This window comes from Agelaius tricolor, unplaced genomic scaffold (genome assembly GCF_023055355.1).
Source record: "Agelaius tricolor isolate 1412-34295 unplaced genomic scaffold, bAgeTri1.0.p SCAF_3, whole genome shotgun sequence".
Lineage (NCBI taxonomy): Eukaryota > Metazoa > Chordata > Aves > Passeriformes > Icteridae > Agelaius > Agelaius tricolor.
In genome coordinates this window covers 8532394-8555734 of record NW_027269263.1, presented here as the reverse complement: position 1 = coordinate 8555734, position 23341 = coordinate 8532394, and the positions used below count along the sequence as shown (strand labels likewise).

At 37.7% G+C, this 23341-nt stretch overlaps 1 protein-coding gene across 4 annotated transcripts; it reads right to left on the bottom strand.

Annotated features, from left to right (window-relative positions):
- Positions 1-4676: 4676 nt before the first annotated feature.
- Positions 4677-19810, bottom strand: WASHC3 (WASH complex subunit 3). Of its 4 annotated transcripts, XR_011678499.1 has the most exons (8): positions 19655-19810; positions 18111-18209; positions 15800-15865; positions 14389-14517; positions 12725-12835; positions 9412-9476; positions 7549-7748; positions 4677-6442 (listed from the first exon to the last, which is right to left on the bottom strand). XR_011678499.1 is itself a non-coding variant. In XM_071422371.1 (7 exons), exons 1-7 carry the CDS (start codon positions 19703-19705, stop codon positions 6358-6360), a joined length of 606 nt encoding a protein of 201 aa, XP_071278472.1. In that variant the 5' UTR covers positions 19706-19810; the 3' UTR covers positions 4677-6357. The 4 variants fall into 4 exon arrangements, 3 of the variants coding, with proteins under 3 accessions (XP_071278472.1, XP_071278473.1, XP_071278474.1); XM_071422371.1 differs by lacking the exon at positions 7549-7748; XM_071422372.1 differs by lacking the exon at positions 7549-7748 and having other exon boundaries at positions 12725-12832.
- Positions 19811-23341: the final 3531 nt, after the last annotated feature.

Here is a 23341-nt window from a genome sequence, read left to right as displayed (position 1 = left end):
CCTGATCCAAGCTGCAGTGGTGTAAAAGACAATTTTGAAATGTTTTCTGGTAACTTAGAGCAAGAAGTTCAGGGAAATGAACAGAATTTGACTTCCTAGGAAGGTTGAGCATGTGCCTGGCTGGCTTTGGTTTCTAAGATCCAAGTTCACCTGTGCATTTCCTACAGCAGGGCTACAATCCACACAGCCTTATGCTCATAAAACATTACAGGAGACCCTGGAAAAAAGGAAGCTCTGTTTGCTGCACCTCAGGTTCTACCTGCTAGTCAGACCTCACTGTTGATGAATTAGTGTTGTGGTGTTCTGCTGATTGACACATGGCTTGAATAAAGAAAATCCAGGTGATCATCCTATAGTTGGGTTTAGGGCTGTAACCAGAGGGGGTTAAAGGCTTCTGTTGAGAGGGCCCAGTCTCAGGGGAAAAGCATGAATGGGATCCTGGGTAACACCTCTTTGTGGCATGGACCCCTCAAATGCTGCTACACCATCTCTCCTTTTTACTTGGTTATTTATTTTTTATCAAATCCATAAGAACCCCACTCTCTGGGATGCCTTCCTCTCATCCCTACCCAAATGTGACTGAAACTAGCCAACAGGTTCTGAAAGTTGAGGGAAACTAAGGACAGATGTGTATAAAGGGATGGTTTTTCCACAGTAAATCAAGCTAAACACTTTTCACAATTAAAATATGCAGAAAGCATCACAGAGTTATCCTGTAAAATGGGAGAGCTCAAAAGACAGCTTGGTTACAAATATGGTAATAGGCCAGCTCAACAAATATTGAAGAGCAAGGATGCCAGGAGGCTGAAAGAACAGCAACAAAACCTCACATTTACAACAGAAGAGGAAGCAAATACAAAAGCCAAGTAAGAGGCAGGGAGAAGCTACATTAACAAAAATACTACTAATAAACTCCCACCCATGATATTCTAACTGAAGTCAGCTGTTTTGAAATTATCTTGACATATGCTTTTGTGCAGGCAGGCAAGCTTCTAACATCAGTTTCCTAAACCACAACAAACACACGATAAAGCATTATGTACCATTTTTAACCTTATCAATTTTTTACAAAAATACTGGCTGTCCCCTGAGGGAAAAGCAAATGATGAAACAGCTGAGAAAAAGACAACTCATTTTCTTTGTTTATTTCCCTCCCTACTTCTGATCTCCTTTAAAAATAGGTGAACTGGATCCAGAAGACCAAAGGATCATCTCAGCACACAGAATTGTTCTTTTTCAAAGAGTTGTTGGGAAGTAGTAAAGATAAATCAATACAATCAATTGTGAACAGTTTGACTCTCACTGAGGAAGGATTCCCCAGGTCCTGGATTGTGATATAGGAAATCACACCAGGATTATGCAACCTGCTGGGAGCATGGAGTGAACACTAGAGATCGTTTGCTCGAAAGCAAATGTATCATCACAGTTTCTTGGAGAGCTATTATGTATAACAGCCCTTGGAAGTTTATTTCCACTCTCCAGTTCTTCACAGCAGGTTGGTTCACAGGTACTCAACTTCTTACCACTACAAATGACTTTAAGGATAAGGTTTACCAAACAGTTGATGGTAATCACCTATAAAAATAACTGTTCATATAAATACAAAAAATTACTCTCAGATCCCTTTGTTTTGCCTTGTATATTCAGCACTTGGATACATGCTCCTTCCAGTGAAAGACTGGGCTAGCATTTTACTACAACTTCTGATTCTACAGACCACAGCCATAATGAAACCCAGGAAGGGATTTCTAGTCCATATTCTAGAATATACAAGATCTTGAGAGGCAAAGGGTGTACTACCTAAATCAGAGAATACTGTTATTTACCATTTCATTCCTTCAGGGAGAGGGCACCAGTTTTGAAATCTGAAGCAAAGAAAACCAACTGTCTGCAACTTGAATGCTTATTCAGAATTTTCCTTTGCACCCATTAACCTGAAAATGGGAAATATACTGAATGAGAAAATAATCCATTAGTTTAAGGTCAAGACACAGACCTAACACAGACCAATGATGTGCATTTTAATTTATGGCTATTCAGACTTGTTTCTTCAGAATGTGACATATCCTATGCTAAGCTTGTTTTTGTCACTCATTTTTTGTATGGCATGAGGAATATTATTTTACTTTTTTGTTTTGTTACCCTGACAATGAACAAGTCCATGGAACTCCCTTAAAAAAATATTGTATTAACAAAGTTAGTGAGTCAAACACTAGGCAGGAATATCCACAGCTTCCCAAATTAATGAAATTATTTTTGGAAACACCAACAAACTTGCAATTTCGTACTGAACATCAATCTCTGCTTGTGGCTGAAGTCTTGGTGGCAGGAAAAGGGACTGCAGGAACACTATGGTGCTCTTCACATCTTTCTTTAAGGCACTCAGTACTGACTTGTAGCACAGAACTGCACAATTAAGCAAGTCAGGGCCCCAGTTAATGTGGCAGTTCCTGTTTGGCCTGTGCTTTGCAAAGTGTCCTGAATGGAGACACCATCACATGAAGCATCAGGAGAGTAACACTTTGGACACCAGTGCAGGCATTTCAGACAGCAGGATGCCAAATTTTCAGAAGAATAAGAAAATACATGCATATGAAAATACATGTTCTGCAGACAAACCCATTGTAAGACTGTTACCTCTGTTTGGCTTTCCAGAGAGAAAACTAGATCTCCAGACAGACTGAGCCCACGATGAATTGAAGTTTCTTGCTATGTATGGAAAGCAAAACTGACCTGATCACACACAGCTCAAAGTGCTGATCTTAGTGATATTCTCTTTTTCCAAGTACAGGCTATAGTTTGTTATATTTTTTTTTTTTTTTCGCAGAACGTCAAATTATACACTTACTCACTGGTGTAAATAACACACACTGGAAAGAAAAACAAGAGAGAGGAAGAGACTCAGCTTGGAAAAAGAACCACCAATTTTCATTTCAAATGTAGCTGAACAGAAGACATGAGAGGGAATAGATTAATGATTACAACTGCTAAACCAGGACTTCACTATAAAGTTATCATGTCCAGATGTTGGTTTTGCCTTTGACAGGTTTTGAGGTTTTACTTACAAAAATACAGACATACATCTAGTCTAAGGGCATCTATATGCATTTTAAATGCCTGTAATACCATTAAGAAACTGACCTTTATGCATTGTGCACTCCCATTCACCTGCAAAATGAGGAATATGGTGATGGGGTTAAAAATGTTTGTTTAAACAAAGAATATATAGTTTACCAGTAGTATTAACATATGCATTCAGTTTATGCATTATAGTTTACAAGTAGTATTAACAGATGCATTCAGTGGTTATTCCAGGAACACTGCAGTAGTTTTTATACCTACAAATTGTAATACTGCCCCAGATGATGAGTTCAAATCCATGCATAATTGGTGTATATTAGATGTGCTGACACTTCTTACTGTATGCTATATCTTTTAAAAGTTCATTGCTGTTGGAAGCTTTTAAAAACAAAAGTCTCTTAAAAATGGACTTTTTCCCTTGAAAGTATTACATATATCTGATTACTGTGCTGCCAAGCTGAAATACTCCCTCCATCTTCTATTCCAAAACAGATGGCAAATAACGAGCACCTTGGAATATTCTCCACTTACAGTACTCAGCTTGCGGTTAAGGACTTTCCAGCTTTCTGGGTTAGCACCACATCTCTAGAAAACTGCTAGGAAAAGGAGCACCAGCACAGCTGACATAATTCAGCCTCAAACCAACCTTCCCATACTTAATAGCTCCTCCTGTCAGCTGAAACATCTCAGATTGAATTTGGCATAAGAGCAAAGGGATGTGTTTAGGAGCAGAAGACCCTAAAGTGGTCAGAGGTTCCAAAGGCAGTGGAAGCACTATGGCTGCTGAGACACTGAATGTAAAAAGGGATGGTCTTACCTTTTTTTTCCCCCAGTTCCCCACAATTCAGACATTTAGATTTAGTTACAACTCAACTGGGAGAGGAGACAAAGTGGCAAGATTTTTCTTAATGTTTCTGCAAGTTTACCAATGTTGCAGTACTCCACAGTAAATGTCTACCCTGAAAAGATCATCCAATTGCTAAGCAGTTAAACTCACAATCCCTATTAATGAAACTGTTATTCTGTGACATATATAATTACTGATTAATTATCCCTTATTTTAACAAGTCTCTGTAGGCCAGAGGCTTTCTTTTTCATTCCATGTAAAAGTTTATCTGCAGTGGGGTAAAAGACAATTAATTTTAGGGTTTCTTTTTCAAACTAAAATTATTTTACAAAAAAATTTTCTTCAGAATGTTAAACAACGTGAAGCTATACCTTCTTTAATGTCTTTTGTTAACCTTGCTTGTTTCTTTAGAAAAATAATAAACTACTGTCTCAATTCAACTCTTTAAATCATGCTATTTCCATGTCAGTTCAAAAGTATCAAACATATAATACACATTAATTTCAGCCTTCCTTAGATTTGCTTCTTAGAACAGTGGTGATGGGATACTCACTTCTCCTGTAGTCAGAGTGCCACCATGGGTTAACTTTAACTCCAAACCCCAATTTCCAAAACTCTCCCCTTAGGCTAGCAGGGTGATACAACTTCAGCAAAGTTAGTTCTGGAGAAAAAATGAATTGCAGAGGCTTTGGAGGAATTGTGATTGTCTTGTTTAGAACAACATATAGGAATAAAATGAAACCATAACTTTGGTTTACAAAGTATAGCTTTTATTTTACAGACTGCTTAAATGAGTTTTCAAATATAGATTTTAAAAAGTCATGAGTGTTTCAATATATACATTCTGAAATAACATTATCACATTTACATTTGAAATACTTATTGCTAATATGCTAATATTTTTTGTATTTTACCAAGTGTTACCTATTAAGAACATTTTTAAGTGTTCAATAGTAATTAACCCATCATTGAAATACCATCTCTCAACATTCTCTAGTGCATATATGCTTTTGTAAGGATTCAGGAATTATTCTGTTTTACAGGTTATGGAGAGCATAAATATGTCTGCTAGGCTGAAATGGGAACAATGCTTAACTTACACAAAAAAAAAAGCAGTTAACCTACTGAAATGGCACAAATAACTAAGAGAGAAGGTATTGATTCAGTCATAAAGGCTAACAAACTTATACACTTGGAGATTCAGTTTTAGGCTTCTCTTGGTCACAGCAAGAATGTGAAACACGAGAAAGTTAATGACTGCATGGCACACAGCATTCTGGTATAATCACAACAGTCTGGGGAATTCAAACAGATTGCAAAGGATTTCATGTGGAACAAACTGTATTAAAGAAGATCCTTTAATGAATGTAATTTTTGAGTCATGGAGTACATCAAGTAATTTTGAAGAGAATCTTCAGGGCACATCAGGCATTTCTTTATATGGTTCCTGAATGAGTGTCTCAAGAGGTGCCAAGATAGTTTTATTCTTATACAACCTGAATTTTAGCTTCTTTGCTGAAATTATCAGCAAAGGCACCAAACTGGAGGTGATTTCTCATCCTAAGCAAACTGGTCAGCCACAGCTTCTATCGAGTAAGGCCAATGAAGTCAGAAAATGGTTTCAACTGACCCACACAGCAGAATCTCACAAGTAGTGAGATTCTATTAATGATCTCCCTTGCTTTTTTCCCAGTGTCATTTTCAAACCAACCTTGCCACGTTTGTACCTTTCTACAACACCGCAATCTGAACTGGATAAATCAACCCTTCAAGAGTAGGAGTTCCTTTAACAGCTTCATACAGACTCTAATGGGGCACTGAATAGCAGTACATGCTTGAAAATAGATTCAAAATGGGTTTTAATATATTGTTCACTTGTATTTTAGTTCTTCTCAATCTGAGTATCACTGATTTGCAATCACCATAAGAGAGGTGACTTATATGTAATTCTTGTTGCATCACTGCAAACACAGGATATTGCAAAAAAGGTACAGTTTTTCAGTGAAGCACTTTCATTTTCCAAAGTTAATTTACCTTTAAGTTATGAGGCAGAAAGAAGGCAACGTAGGTTAAATGTGTTACATAGAAAATCTAACAATGACCAGAATGCAGTTTTAGAGACATGGAGGTTTAGAGTTGTGGAATTCTTAGAGCCCTACAAAGTAATTTCAGCAGAACCAGAAATGAATCTGACATGATGCAGCATAAAAACTGCAAGAATCTCATGAGTAATTTTCATGGGGGAAGGGTTCAGGATGAAACATGCTGCCTGTTCAAACTTTCCAGAACAGAACATGGAGGGTCTTAGTTCTTAAAAACGCCATCAGACAAACCATATCATCCGTGTGATCCACACAAAACCATTGTCTGCCAAAGCTCCAAACACATGAGCACTCAACAAAGGTTTCCAAAGGCTGGAATCAGTCTCTTCAGTCACTGAATGAAGATTCACTATCAGAACTGTCTTCTGCTTTGCCATCATCTCCCCAGGCAGGCACAGGGGCATCTGGGGTCCTGCAGGCAACAAAAACATTCTGTGCTGTAAATCCAGCGGAGAGCACAAGCAGCTCAGCACGTAACACCGCTGTCCTTGCACGACAACTGCAGGCACTTTATTGCCACAACATTTAACACATCAACTGTTTATGGCTCACAAACTCACACCTTTGTGGTATTGCTTCACCTACAACTGGAAGGCAAACACTAGAAACTGTAACTCACTAGACATCAAAACTCTGTAGACACCAGTTTGAATGCACGCCTTTGATGCCATCAGAAATGATGACAGATCGTTAAGAAGTGGCAAACACTTGTAGAAAGAGTTGAAAGCAGGCAATAATGATTAATTCAATTTTTTTTTCAATCTTCAGAGGTTGTTGGGCTGAAAGGAACATTCTGTACACCATTGAGCAGTGTAAATAGTACACGAAAAAAATAAGACAGGAAATGAACAATATTGTATCCAACTAAAACTACAGGGATAATTTAGTGAAGCAAAAAAGAATTACTCAGAGTGGAATTTGGCTAGAACATTGGGTTAAATTTGACATGCAAGAGCAGCCATGGGATTTTTATTGACTACAAATGATCAGACCTCTTGTATTTAGTTTTAAAGTGCATATTTAGGATGGATCTTAACACTGTGGCAAAATGTTTGCTTGGGGAATCTACTGGAAATGAAGGTGAGAGAAGCAAGCCATCTAAAGACTAATATTACTGCCTGAAGATGCTGGCTCTCCATGGGCTCTCCCTTCTAAGTATGTAATGAATTTGACATTCTAGCAATACAGAGCCTGATAAAGGCTGAAAGCAAGGTAGAAAATACAAACATAATTATACTCGGGGGAAAATGACATTCAGAGAACCTCACTTCCTGTATGACAGTTAACATCTCTTGGATAAAATACTGCATTTTAAAGTAAGCTGACAGTTGTATTAATCATCCTGTTCTTATTTATCTTGGGAGTATAGAATTTCTTTTCCAACATTAGTTCTGTTTAGTATAATTTCTCTGTTGGGAATCCCTTAGGTAACTTTAAAGTGTTCCTAAACATTTTGGTGCAAAGATGAGAAGTGTGTGAAAGAACTGCAGAAGAGCCTTTTCCCTCCCTCCTGCACACCTCTAAAACAAATGAAGAAATCATTTGCTTTCTCATGCAAATACCACTTCACAATATTATTCCTTGTTGCCATGGTAATGACAAAACAGAAGAGCTGTGCAAAGACGTGATCTGCAGAGACCAGTGCAAAACCTCTCATTTATCAAGAAGAGGAAGATGAGGCTGAATTCCTTTAGCTCATGAGAGCAGGACAAACTCTTCTGGAATGGAAGATAGGCAAAAGAGGAAGAAACAAAATAAGAAATAACGAAATAAGAAACAAAATAAGAAACAAAAATTAAAGCTAGGTAAATTGGGAGCTTGATAGAACAGGCAGTTACCAAACGCTGTAAAAGGTTGAGAGGTGGAAAAGCCAAAAGCAGAGTGTAGAAATAATATTGTATCATTAGAATTAGCACACCTACAGCCACAAATAAGCCATGCTCAGCCAATGGCAAGGAGCTGGGGCAGTCTGCAGTAAGGGACTGAGCACACAGCCATGTGTACATTTTCCTAATTTTCTCTGGGACTGAGTGAGCAGACCTAAGGAAGCTGAAGATCCAAGAAATGCAGTGTGAATGGCAAGACACATATGAAAGAAGAAGTCTACAGTATCATGACAAGCAAGAAAATTGAAAAGTCACCCCTGATAGCTTGTTTCACATTATGCACCTTGCCAAATAATTAGCTTTCTTTAACCAGTTTTCAAGCATTTTAAAGAAAATCTGACTAAGCATCACTGTTGCACAGATCTCTGAAGATGGATTTTGAGATCTAATCCCAAACATATTCTGTGAGCCTCAATCCACAGTAATAACATTTCTGTCTTAATGCAAAATAGGCAGTCCAAAAGCAGACACTTTTTAAAAAACAGATTTTGAAATTTTAACCTATTATCTTTTTGTTTTATCTACTATAAAAATCCACCCAAACATGAAGAAATAGCAGCATTTGTAGAAAGGTATGGACTTGAAAGCACAGCAAAAAATACATTTAACACACATACAGAAAACCCATGTTTGCTAAACCTATCTCCAACTTACACAGGGTCTTTTTTTATGTCTTATTCAATCAGTAAAGAAAACAACTGAGGAATAACTACTTTAGGTTTATCGAGACCAGGAAGTAACTGGGAGATAAAGTGATTCATGATATGATGATACTTCAGGTTTATTTTATTTAACAAGTAGCAAGTTTCAGAATAAGCCTTTACAAAATGTAAAAGGACTTAACTGGAAATGAAAAATGGACTTTTTAATACCCTGACAGTTTCTGAAAAGAATGCAAAAATACTTCAAACATTTTGGTGTCTATAATGTAAGAATGATAGCTAATACTTTAATCAGTTTAACAAATTCTGTGAAATAATACAGTAGAACTAAATCAATTGTCAACTGTAAAGTCAGACTGAAATTAACGTTTATGGCCAGACAAGAAGCTTTGAAAGTTACTATCTATTCTCAGTAGTCTTCACATCAGATTAAATCAATCAACAGCCATAATTTTGAACTGCTGACTTCAATTTACGCTGTCGGTTTTGAAGTCAAGTTGTACACTACATCTGCTGAAGGAAACTGGAAACAACTGTGTTGTCCCTCAAGCATTCAACAAAATAAGACTGAGTTTGTTCTTACTACTCTACAATAATGACATTTTCTTATTGGAGTGTTGAAAACAAGTATCTGGGAAAAAAACACACAGGGTACTGCAAATGGCTACTGACCTTTTATTTGAGTCCTCATTGCTAAATGCACATTGTCAGATGCCAGCTTGTCACTGCTAAGCTCAGAACACCTTAAACAACCTTTTCTAAGCACATGTTTGTCCAAGTTTTTTAAACACATAGTTGCACTGCAGCCCTACTGGGAGTCACAAATTACTTACTCAAGAAGATCTGGATTTAGCCCCTCGGAAATCATTTTGTTTCGTATTGCCATTACAGGAACACCCTGTGTAGAAGGAGGAGGAATAATATAAAACTACTGGACACAAACAGGTGAGTTAAATAACACAGGTCCTTTTAAACCACACTTTCATATAAATTTATGCATGTCACTTGTCAAACAACAGCATGGAACATTAATCTCAGTTCCCATCAATATGAACCTAGAAGCAAGAAATGATTGAGATTAAAGGCCCTTTTAATCCATGTTGTATTTATGGTAAAACATCTGGAGAAAGTTGCAGGGAGAGAAGAATCAAGACTGGATAGATATATTTGCAATTTTGCTCACAAAATTATGAAGCTGACATTATCTGTATGGGTAAGAACGTGGAGAAAGCACAAAGTAGCACAAAGACAGCAGAGACATTGTGCTAGGAAAGACTTGGGCATGCTGAAGGTATACCCAAGAGAGAGGAGAAAACCAGGGAAGTGCATCTGCTACCACTCCAGAAGGATCTCGTAAGGCAGTGCTAAAAGCTGGAGAAGTCTAAAAAGCATGGAGAAAAAGGCAAACAGGACATGGGAACAGAAGCACAATTTAAAAGTGAATTCTCTGAATACAGCTGCTTGTGCAGTCAGGCTTGAATCTTCTGTGACTTGTGGACAGATTTCAGCCAAATACGTACATGTTTAAAAACTTTGTTCCCTTCACTGCAAGTCCAGCTTCTGCACTTTATTTTATTCATCAACACCTAAGCATCATCTTATCTTGGATCACATATCCAAGACCCACGTCCTCTCACGAGATACATTCCAACAAACTGCTCTTATGTTTCCACTATAGTTGCTCAAAGGCAACTTGTTGCTTTGCCATCTCCTGTTGGAAACCATCTGGATCACTCCATGCCAATACAGGATATGGGAAAAAACCCCAAACCATATGAGGATACAATTTCTGATTTGAAAGGGACAAAGTTACGGGTGGTCTATGAAATTCTAAATGAAAAGTGGTGCAGGGCTAGTATCTTTTGTCCAAAAGCAAGTAAAATAGTGCTAAAATAAAGGGCAGGCATGACTAATGTTCCAGATAAAGATGTGATTCTAGTGACAGCTCCAAGGTATGAATCACAATTAAGCTTGTGCATGTGCACTGTGGAACAGCACACACACAGGTACTTAGCTGTAGCAATCTATCAGAAATAATGCCAAAAAAGGTCATTCAAGCAACTGCAATGTAATACCTTGAAATAAAAGAATATCTCATTACTTCACAACTGATGTGCATTACACAGGTGAATATTTTGAATATTTATTTGAGTATTTCATGACAGTTTAAAAATTCAGTTATTCTAGTAAAAATCTGGACACCAGGGATCGTGTGTCTACACACCATCTTCTACTAATGTACTAACTTTTCCCCTGCTTCACTGCTCTTAGGGTACTTTCCCCTACCTCAGAAGCCACTGCTGAGTTGTTTATGCATCAATTCAAACCAGGTGAAAACAGAATTGAGTCAGATCAGGCAAGGCAGAATTCATATTTCATTTCAGTCAAAGGGAATTTGGTATAGGACTTCTAAGAATGGGTTGGTTTTATGTTCACACTTGGTGTATGTTTTATTCTAACACTGTGTGCATTAAAATCTGCGAGAAAAAAACATCCTCTCAGTACCCTCATATATCACAGATCCACAACTAATCTGAAGTTTAATCAAAATGCTCTTTAGACTTCTTATCTGAAGGAAAACACTTAAGGTTGTACCTATATCTGTTTATAATATAATCAGGGCATTACAATTACTTTATCTTTCATGCTTCCTAAATTTTAATCTGCTAATATGGTACTGCTTTTGTGTGATTTCTTGGAATACTGTTGGAAATTTTAAAAAGTAAGACTTTAGTATCCTCAATTGCACTCCACCAAAATGAGTTTGTCACAATTTCATGGAAGAGCTACTTTTACTTTAGAATGGTGCTCTTTTATACTACAAACATAGTGAGTAATAAAAAAATTATCAGCTCAAACAAATCTTCAGCTAGAAACTTAATTTGGGCAAATAAATGACACTAACTGAAATACTTGACCGGACAAGGAGACAAGTTTGGCAAATACAAAAACACACATTAATTTGTAGTATGTTAGTTTGACTTTCCTACCACACTGTTTACAACTGGCAGTGGAGTCACCAGGAACTGCCAGTACACAGGAGAAATGTGGAAAGTGAGATCTCACTCCTCTAGCAGTCACAAAAAAAAAAAATTCAAAGTAATTAGACCATCCAGCACTTTCAAATACACTTTGAAGTCTGGCATTAAATCAATACAGTAACATAGTGTTCTACTCTCTGCTACTATCCCACTGCTAGGTTTTCCAAATGGTTTGTAATGAGCTACCCATAAAGTTCCAATTTGTGATTCAAGTGAAAAATAAGGTTTGGAACACCATTCAAGGGATGAAGCAGACCAATTGTAATAACTTCTCTGAAGACTGAGTGAAACCATGAAGTTAGTTTTAACATAAGCAACATTTTATTAATACTATGACATAGTAATACTTTCCAGAATTATCGTATGTATTTTAGAGGAAAATTTCCACTGACAAATTGAAAATAAATGGAAATAAACTCTTTGTTTCCAATCTCATTTTTATGTTTGTGGATGTGAAATGACCTCTTAAAAATATCACAAATAGTCTCCCATTCACTTTCTCATTCCTTCATTAGATTTCACACATGTTAATATTGAGATTACAATCATTTATTTCCTAATTATCTGTAGCACAGACCACAGATAAAGACGTAAACAAAACCTGCATCATGAATAACAGGAAACTGGAGTAAAACCAGATAATGAACCAAAATTCTTGTATCTCTATTTTGGTCCTTACAGAAATATCAAGTACTCCTGTTCTGGACTATACTTGCAAAGCTGTATTTTGTACCCTACAGTAAAATCAGGCTGTAATCACTCTGTATGCAGGGAATGACTCCAATTTGCCAGGACAACTCCACTCTCAGTGGCATCTTCTGTGCCTCCGGCTAATACCACTTTGCATTTACACATTTCACACCTTCAGTTCACAAGTCTATCAGCAGAATTCTGTAGAAAGATCTTGCCAGAAGCTGTCTGAGGGAATATATTACATTAATTCATTTATTAGAGAAGATGTGCTAGAATATTATGATGTTATCCTACCTTAAAGATTACTGTTGCAATAGATGTTTTCAGATATTTAAGGTTCACTTACAGCTGTGTGGTACATTCCACCAAAAAATTACATGCTAGCCAAAGAATGACATGAGAACTGACTTACCACTTGTACCATTTTGAGGTATCTGGCATATCTTGGATCCTTGGCCACAGTTGTGACATTTTCTGTTGCTACCTCTGTTTTCTGCATCCCTTCTTCTTGTGTATTGTTCTGCTGTATGTGAAGAACAAACCCTTTAATGTTTAGGTGCACACACCACAGCCATGGAGTGATTCCAAACAATAAAACTGGGTATTTTAGGATAAAGTGCAACTCTTCCTCATCAAGATTTTTCTGATCCACACTCACAAAATTAGACGTTTCCTAGATGTACGAAATCACAAATCCAGGTCTTTTGTTGTTCACTGTTACAAGACTGTCTTCCTACTTTTAGATACAATTTAAAGTTGTTGAACACATAAAAAACCAAAAAGACCCTAATAACCCTGTTAAGTTGCATTTAACAAAATATCACAGTATTAAATGTAAATGGTCTTTTAATAAAAAATATTTATAAGAAGTATACCTATAAATCTCCCCCAGTAGTCCAATGCTTTTTTTCCTCAAAATATTTGATTCCCTGACAAAGGTTTCATACATGTCATGTAACTTCTAAACTATACTTTTGAGTATGTATCATTACTCAAAGGATAATGTAACAAAATCAAAGATTCCTTGAATGTATTTAATTTAAATGAAATAAAAAAATGACAAGAAGTTCTAGTATTTTCAAAAGAACACAGAAAACTGTGTTTTTTTCTACAAAACTAACCACCTGAAAGTGTGAAATACATGAACTTTATATACTTAAATATACTTTATATACTTCCATATCTGAGAGGAGGAACATTTTAAAGAAAATGAACTCATGGTGAGTCATTCTCTAATGTGGCTGGAACATGCAATGCTGTCCAGTGTCTCCCCTACTGCTGCCTGCAAATCAGAGTTGCAATCTTTGACAGGCAGGCAAAAGCAGCAGAGTGCTCCAGCTACTGCTTTTCCACAGCAACTTCCAGCAAATAAGGGAATGAGCAGAGATCAGAACTGAGGATTCCATGAGAAGCAACTGTAAGGGTAAACCAGGAAAGGAACTCCATCTACAAATGGGCCTGCAAGCCTCACTTAGTTAAGTGATGATCATGGGATTCAAATGTCTGGGTTAAAAAATCAACCAACCACACACATTAAATTCCCCAAAATGACAAGAAGTTAGTTGCAGGGGTAGTATTTTAATGCTGATTGCTACTAATACGCTGGCCTTTACTGTACATGGAGGATAATATACAGAAAACCTTCAATGTAATAAACTCTTTAGAATTAAGCATTCTAGAAATTCCAATTTGAGCTAAAAGCTCACATTTTGAAGAAAGGAGAAAAGAGTTGCAATAATGTGATTTGAATTGTTATTTTCATTCATGACCTTCCCAGCACCCTGATGCAATTCTTGTTCATATTTTAGTGTGAGTGAAGAAAAGGAAGGAGAAATTTAGCACAAGATTTGAGTTAGTTCTAATTATTTAAGTCACATAGTTAATAAAGGGTATAGCCTTTTTTGTTTTAAGTCACTTTTTAAAACAGTGCCAGTAGAGAAAAGCCTACTCTTGGACTTTTACAGTTGACTGCTCACTTCCAATAGAATTGCTTCTTCTATCTCCTGCAGATGACATTAAAAACTTGACCTGGAGAGCTCTATTCCTCCAAAGTATGAGTTATGCTTCATTACTTACTCCAGGCTGAGGTGATCCAGCTGTCTGTTGATCTGTAGCAGCCTGTGCTACAGGACCATTTGTAACACTGTTCACATTTGCACTGGACACTTCAAATTTGACATCTTCTAGGCCAGGAATTGAGGATAACTGAATGCAAAAAACATCATCAAATAAGCAATGAGCACTTCATAAGACAATATGTACAACAAAATCTGCAGCACCCTGCTTACCATTTATTGTCCAGGTAGGTTTTACATTAGTAAAATTGTAACTTTCTGCCCCTAGTTTTGGTATTTTGATAGGGGGAAAAAATATTTCTATCCAGCTGCCTTCTACAATAAAAACTTTCACAGTTAACACAGGGCTGCAGAGCAGGAAAGGCTTCCACACCTTCCCAGAATTTTGCTACTGCATTTATCAACCACAAGAGAGCCATGCAATCTCTGCTACTTCCCCTACAGTGAAAGAAATCATGGCAAGAACAGCTCTATCACCTAACAGATGGGAGACCGGTTACAAATTTTTGGATTTTCTACATCTTCACTTTTTTTAAGGAAATGATGTGAGTGGATATTAAACACACCACAAATCTATTTGAAGGAAATTCTATTTAACATGATTATGAAGAATTCTGCAAAAATCATCAATTCAGATCATTACTAAAAATTTTGAAATAAATAAGAGTTAGCAAGCTGTTTGTATTATTACACTATTTTTTTCCCCACAAAGATCTTAATGAACACTTTCAAAATATTCCAGCCTTGCTCCCAGAAAAGCCAACTGAAATTGCCTCCATCATTATTGAAAGATGAACTTATTAAAATTTTATAGTGCCTGATTGATTGACTTTGGGATCTTGTTGGGTTTTTTTTTCCTAGTAAATGATACACTATATTTCCTATCTAAGACCACAGATTATATCTTTTTGTCATTTCAGCTAAAGAAGATAAACTAATTTACATTAGCTTAGATCCAGTTCAGGTCACATTTCAATATCAAAAGGATTTACAAGGCTTCTCTCTAGTTACTTATATCAGCTGAAGTCCTTACAGTCCAGTAACATACAAAGATACTTTTATTTTACAAAGGGGGAAAAAATTTCCTTATTAGCATTTGTATGGCAAAAAGTGTTCCTTTCCTGTTCCATATGCTTAACAAACTCAAATTTTCCACTAGGTACTGTTGTTTCCTTTCTTCTGCATCAACTACTATTCAAATGTTACACAGTAGAAGTAGTAAGGCATTAACTAGGAAAGGGAGTTAAAGAGAGAATTTTTGATATCAGGATTTGATATGAGGATTTTGATATCAGGCTCTTTCAAATCATCATGAAAACTTACTTGCTCAATTCAGACTCTAAAAAGAAAGCTAGTTCACATAATCTAGGAGGCTGTCACTGTTAGAAGATGAAGTCTACATCCATACAAACCTTTGCATCCAGAATATTGAGCGTGGTTTCAATTTGTTGGATACGGAGAGAAAGTGCTGACAATTTCTAAAACAAAAGAAAACAATTAGGATGTGAAAACACTCCCCTATGCACTTGGACATATAAAAGAGTTTGCAGCTAGTTAAAAAAAAATCACTTTTTTTAGCTTCTCCCTGCTGAAGGCAGAGAACAGCATAAATGAGATGATCACATTATAAAATGAATGAAGCAATGACAACCCTTTTTAGAACAGTAGCTACAGCGGTACAAATTTTAAATAATTTTACTCTGCAGTTGGTTTTCCCATATAATGACAGAAATGAAGACAGACTATTTACAAAAGAAAGCCAAAGTAAATAGGGTATTACTTTGGGCAACTGGAGAATAATGGTAGACACATTGTACTCTCCCAGTTACTGAAAGATCTTTCTTCAAAACTTTTTCCAAATGTGGAAGATGAAAAGAGATGATGTGTGTGAATGTAACTGAGCAAATACAGAGAGAAAATCTGATAACTAATACAGCAGGTGATTCAATAGTCCTATACAGTCAAAATCCACAATGAATCCGAACTAACCAGACACTTTATATGCTCCAGGTGCACCTCAATCAAATTGTGACTTTTTTTTTAAAATACAACTTAAGTTTTTCTAAATTACTCCATAAGAACTGCCAGTCTTTTAACTAATCACTACCATACTCCACCAGACCTGTCCAAGTGAAGTTGGCTAGAGTGCTGGCTGGCAGATACGTACCATTCTGACAGCTTTCTGGCACCTTGGCAAGATTCTGCCTGGCTCTGAAGCAGAACTTTAACACCCTAAGAAAATGGCAGTTCTGCCAATATGCTAGAAAAAGCAGGAGACTGACAGGAGTTAGTCTTTTTGGATAGAGCACTGACTTGTTTACAGATGGTCCTTTGTTCACGAAGAGGAGTCAGCTCCTATTGGAAGGAACTATGTGTTCTACATTTAATTGGATAAGGGGGAGGAAAGATGTACAAAAGACAATTATGCAATTTTATGGGTCTATTTGACTAGACAAGAGCCAAGAAATTTAGAGTTAAGGATGGTGTCAGCTCTAATTTTGAGTTTCTTGGCTTCTGTTGACTTACACTGTGACCTTTCACATTAAAAACACTTCTGTACTTCACGAATACGAAAAACTTCTCAAGGAGTATATAAAGCAACTATTTAGTCTCTTGAGTAACAGCACATTTTGGTTAACTAATAATTGTTTTATTAGGCAGACTTCACAGTGCTGCTGTGTGCTCAAGGTGGCTTTAAATACAGGTCTTCTGATTTCCACAGGAACCATGGAAGAGGGAATTCTGATATCAGGTGACAAGTGACTCTTGGACAACTGACAACAGCATCATCAGGCGGTCACACTGTCCCACCTATCAAGTTACAAGAAGTTTAAAAAACTAGGAAAAATGACTTTTTTCCTCTGAAGCTCCATATATTCATGTAATAGCCAAATCTTATACTTGTCACATATCTGGCTCTAAACTTCACCAACAAATAACAGAATTTCTCAGATTACATGGCTTAGTCTAATTGGATTTGACTGCTGCTCTGGCTCAGCCGGCTAGAGCTGTATAGCATTCTTTGTTGAATAAACTAATGAAAAAGTACAAAAAACCTCTAAAGACAAAAAGGTTACCCTCAAAGCCACATTAGAAAACACCCTTTTTACAAGGAGGACTCTTGTTCTGTTCAGTGGACAATTCTAATCTCGTTGGTCTGGTGTATTTCCATTGACTCTAAAGTCATCATATAAACTTACTAATCCTAAATGTTTATATTTTTCTCTGTTTTTGCAGGAAACTGAAGTTAAAGGCTTCATGTTCTATACTAATCACTTGCCAAAAATGTCCTTTTTTCAACATAAAAACTATTTACATTCAGCGCTTAGCCTATGACTCTCTTAAATTAAAGGTGATAAAATCAGAAGTTAAGTTTTGATGGACCACAAGAACATGGCATCCTTCTTTCATAACAACATCAGAGCCAGAGATGAAGCTGCTCAGAATAAATTCCCCGTATCAAGAAGTTCAAAGACTGTTCCAACTGCAAAAGTTTAAGAAAACAGTGGATGGAGTGTGGCACAATCAGGAGTTCACATAGATCCCTTGGGGAAAAATTCTGTCTTAAGCACTTACTAAAGAGAAACCTTCAACAGAAAGCAGACTACATTTTTGATTTAAGCTACCAGTATTACTGCATCAAAAACGTTTAAATGAATGGTTCCCATTACTTGAAATTCTTTTAATTGTATCAAGGGCCAGCTGGGAAAATAATAAACATACCTCTTCACAAACAGTAGAAAAGCGATTGAGAAACTGCACTGTGTGAACCACAAACTGGTTTAGAAATGCTACAGTTCTTTTTTGCTGAATAGCAGGAACCTGCATTAAAAAAGGCAAGAAAATTAGGTTACACATCAATGTCAAGTTTCACATTTGGATTGAAATATCTGTTAAAATGCACATTTTTAAGAAGATATTATTTGGAAATCTGTCTTAAGTGTGCCTGATATGAATGCATACATACACAAACCATTTTCTAATACACATACACACTCATGCAAATCCTTTGCTACTAAAAATCTACTAACACAACAGCAGAGAATTTACGGGACACATAGAAAAGGCAACAAGACCTAAGAAACGAAGGATTGTTATCTTAAAGAAAACACCTTCAGATGAAACGGTGAATATTCCTGAAAATCAGAAGGAAAAACAATCTTGGCCAGCCATACTAATACTCAGTTACAACTAATGCCATGATCAAAACTGAAGTGTAGTGATGTTGCTCTAAGTATTTAGTGGCTACCCTACTGGTTCTCATTTGCACGTCCAGACTACCCTAAAATGACCAAAAGTTATCCTCCAAATCAGTTTCGATGCTCACATGCTTTTCAGACTGAAATGTAGAATCCTATGTTTGCCAAAAAGAATGGTGCTCATACTGTAACACAGAGTTGGCATTTTTATTTAAACCATTACAGAAGAGTGGATTCAGGAATTTGGACGCAAAAGTTTATGTATAAAATTTTAGTGCCTCAGGGTTAATAACCTTGGACAATTGCTTTAAGTCTTAACCTTCACAAAGGAAATCAGCCTATGAAATTGCCATTGATTTAAGTGAAAGATTTACAAGGAATATTATTGGGAGCCAAGATTCTGCTGCACTTTTCTGGTGAATACAGTGACCCTCTGGTCTTCACCTCTTCTTTAGCTGCTGATTTATCATTGCATTCAATACACAATTCACTATGGCCATCCTAAGACATTCTGACTTTTTGTGAGACTTTTGTTGCTATTATCTTGAGCCTTCAGCCTGTGCACTGTACAACAGCATCTGCTGAAGTTCAATTCTGTGGTTCCAAAATTTGCCAAGCAGAAATTTGCATGTGCTTATGACTTCAGCAGAAATCTGTGGGGTGGCACAGAGCATGGAAGAAACACTGGGTGAACTGGAACTGTCCTGTCTTTACGCTCTCTATTGAGAAAACTAAGTTTAAAAAGAAAGTTTCTCCATCATTTAAATAAACTAATACACAGCTTCGCACAGGATTTGCCTCCCAGATCGATGTTTGAGACGGCTTAGTCTTTAAATACGAAGTTATCGCAGAAGTTGCAGGAAAACAGCTGGAGACACTGATAAGGACGAGAGCTCGCTCGGCACCGGCTGCGAGGGCGGCACCGTCCCCGCACGGGGAGCTCCCCTCGCCCGCTGCCGCCGAGCCGGGCCGGAGCCGGGGGGACGCGGGGCTCGCCCAGCACCAGGGCCAGCGCAGCCGGGCAGGAGCAGCGGCAGCCCCGGAACGCCGGGCGAGCGCAGCCCGTACCTTGGTGAGGTCAATGCCGGAGCCCACGATGGGCAGCCCGTCCTCGTCCATGCTGCCGGGCCGGGCCGGGCCGGGCCGGGCGCTGCCCCGCTCCGCAGCTCGGCCGCGCTCCGCAGCCTCGGCCCGGAAACAAACCCCGAGCGCCGCGGGGCGGGGCGCGCCCGCTGCCCGCGCTTCCTCCTGGGAAACGCAGTCCCGGAACGCCGCCCTCACGGCCGGCTGTGCCCCGGGATAAACCCCGGGATAAACCCCGGGATAAACCCCGAGCTCCTGGGCTGCCTTCTTTGGCACCCGCTTTTTTGCTTTTTTTTTGCATTTTGCGATGCAAGTGGCGGCAGCCGCTGAGGGGCCCGGCCATGCCAGTGGGGGTCACGCTGACACCCAGCTCTCCACAGGCCTCAGGACAGGGCCCTGCATGGTGGTGTTTGGAAAGTGTCGTCCCCGGCGGTCAAACGCCAAGGAAATAATGAGAAAAGCCAGTGAAGGAACTGTTCCTGTGCTCACACGCATAATTTGAGTGGGGAAGTGCCACACTTTGGATGTGGGGAGTCAAAATAAGGAGCACTGAATGGCTCTGGGTTCTTGCAAAATAGGCAAATTTGGGGTGATCTGGAGTCCTGTTTACAGCAGCAAATCCAAAGACACTATAGTGGATTTCCATATTTAGTGGAAATTTTCCATGGTTACATCTAAATACTGCTGCATTTAATGAATCCTCCTAAATTCAGGGCAGTTAAGAAACCATCATAGTCTTAGGCTGTCAGGTGGAAACTTCTCTTGTGATGAGATGAATAAAGACACACTGATTACTGCAATACTTTGAAGACTAGATCCCAAATGTACTATGCTAATTTTGGTTTAAAATTTACCAGAATTCTCAGTTTACTTCCAAATCATCACACTTTTCCAAATTTGTAGAATACAAATCCATATACAGAATCAATGGTAGCTGTACACAGAGCACTTAGTTCTGTTACTCCAGTTGCCATAAAATTCTCAATTATTTACTGAAGCAGCTTTTTTGCTTTATTACTTTCACAATGTATTTATTACTAACCTGCTGTCATATGCACATCATTATGACTCTCTTACTAAGATAGTATAACAAAGTTTTTTTGTCCATGCTAATTGAATTATTGAACATCTGATTCATACTCTGCTTTGGAGCACTGACATATTGTTGGCTCAGTTTCTCACCTCTTCCAAAGGATGAGCAGCAGACTAACCTACAAAATTCAGTGGGTTTAGCTTTCAATCCCTAGCTTACAGGAGTTGTGCAAATTTGTGTTGGGCAACAGAGCTGTTCATTTGAGTTATTTTGCCACTAATTTGAGTTGTTTATAATTACCTTAATTTCCAACTAAATCATATGCAAGAAGAATTAATCTCGTTTATCATTAAGTGTCTATAATAAATTTTTTCCAGGCAATGGCACTGAAAATTAATGTAAGAGCATAGCCAGATCTTATCTGAATGTCTTGGTCTGTAAAGCTGGATAAGAAATCTCCCAAGAATATGCTATTTTATGAACTTTCTGGTACTTCCTGCTTTTAATTTGCACAAAAATACTGCACAGAAAAGTGCAACACAGCACTTTTTCCTCCCAGCTGGAGTTAGGAAATGCAGGGTATGAAAAGTGAAAAACAGAAAGGAGGAAATTATCCAAATTTCCCAAAACCTCTTTAAAAAGTTTACATTGAACTAACTTGTTCAGCTGTAAATATAAATGCCTGAACTTCCAAGTAAAGGATTTATAAAAAAATAATCGAGTGTTAACATCCAGATTTATAGTGTGTATGATTTGAAAATGTATTTTTTACCAGCACCCATGCTGGATGATAAATGTCAGGCTGAGGAATAAGTACTGTACAGTATGTGACTGCTGGCAGTTTTACCCTATGCATGTGTACATATATATACTGTCATTTAAAGGCCCTGTTCTGTAGCTCCACCTTCCAGTGAAGGAAAAGAGATTAAAGAGTGTTTAAGAGTTACCAAAATGAAGTTTGGTTGAACATTAGTACTTTGAAGATGTCAGCTTTCCAGATGCTGAGCCTGGCTTGGAGTGGAAAAGCTGTGTGTACAGAAAACTGATCAGAGCTGTATCTTCATCACTGGTAAAAAATACCTGACTTGTGATGAGGGTACACAGGAAAGTGAAGGCAAGAACACAGGTTTCAAAGCATTGAAACGGATCTGCTCCATATATTGCACAGAATCAGAGCCTCAGGTCAACTGCAAAACAAAACTGCACAAGCTGAGAAAAACTGGCACGTGCTACTGCAGCTTACAATGTTCATATGCATCTCTAGTGCTTATATTCTGTTACAGGTCCCAGGACACCACATTCAGGTTAGGATCAGCCCAGAACTTAAATAGCTATACAACTGAGAGACAAATTAAACAGAAACAAAAAGCTGATCCAAAAAAATTTCCAGACATGGTGTCACCTGATCCTCCACAAGGGGCAATAGTTGTTTTTAATAAGGTGGTCCAATGAACAGCTGAAAAGATCAGTGTGGATTAACATTTGCTTGATTTCCCATGGAGTCTTCTAAAGCCATGCTTGCAAAGGGTATTCTAGAAAAATTTTCTCTATGAAACTGATATTGCCTCAATGATTTTTCTCTATTCTGAATTTAAGCAATGCCCCCCCCCCCCAATCTCAATAATCTAAGTGTGCCAGAATTTGTACAATTCTTGCAAACAGTTCAGAAAATTATCAACCCTTCACAGTTAAATAGACTAAGAAATACAAATGTTAGGTATTATGTAGGTTTCTTAAAAAAAAAAAAGGGAACTAAATGATATATGTTTTGCAGTTCTCTGAAAATAGTTTGTCAAGTTTCAGTTTTCCAAGTACTGTGCTGAAGCAACATGAGAGGATTAACTAATTATTTTGTTCTGTACAAAAGAACATGGAGAACATGCTAAAAACATTAACTGCTCATTTATTTATTTATTTATTTAAGTATTCATATTACTTCTTTCCAGTATAAAATGAAGAGCCTTGAACTTGGCAAGATCATTCCTGGGTAAACAGTTTTAAGTAGTCCTTAAATACAGAGTATGAAAAGAAAACATCCTGGCTTCTGAATTAACTACAGAACAAAAGAATTTCTGTTCTTTGCCCTCCTGGGTCTTAAGCAATTCTAAACCAAAAAAGTCTCACTCAAGAGTGCACCTGCACATACCCTTGCATATTGCCCTTGTCTGTATGGGTCCTGATATATTCTGCACAGGCAGGAGTTGTGTGAAGTTTGCTCTGAGGACAGAAAACCGCATGTTTGTTTCAGTTCCACTACACACCAAAAGGATAACAGTGCCTCAGGCCAATCCTTCCTCCCAGAGCCACAAAGATTTTTAGCTACAAGTGAATTAAACCTCCTCTTAAGGCTGCTATCTCTGGTCAGACAATGGATAAACCTTGAAATACCTGCTTATTTTGCAGTTTAGGCACCAGTCCACCAGAACTTATAAGGAACTTCATATTTATTTTAGGTAAATTTTGGTGCCAACTGGAAAGCAAAAGTTCTCAAGGATAAAGGATTATGAGAAATATAATATGGCCTTAGGTTTCAAAAGGTGACTGTAACTTCACTTATTGATGTCCTACTTCTGAACTGCTTTTATGTGTCCCACATAAATAGGAACAACCAAATGAATATTTTAAAATCTAACTACAGT

Coding starts and splice junctions, on each gene's coding strand:
- WASHC3 (XM_071422371.1), bottom strand. CDS start 19,705: ATGGACGAGGACGGGCTGCCCATCGTGGGCTCCGGCATTGACCTCACC. Junction 18,210..19,654: donor CCGGCATTGACCTCACCAAG/GTACGGGCTGCG, acceptor TTTTTAATGCAG/GTTCCTGCTATTCAGCAAAA. Junction 9,477..12,724: donor ACCTCAAAATGGTACAAGTG/GTAAGTCAGTTC, acceptor CCTTCTACACAG/GGTGTTCCTGTAATGGCAAT.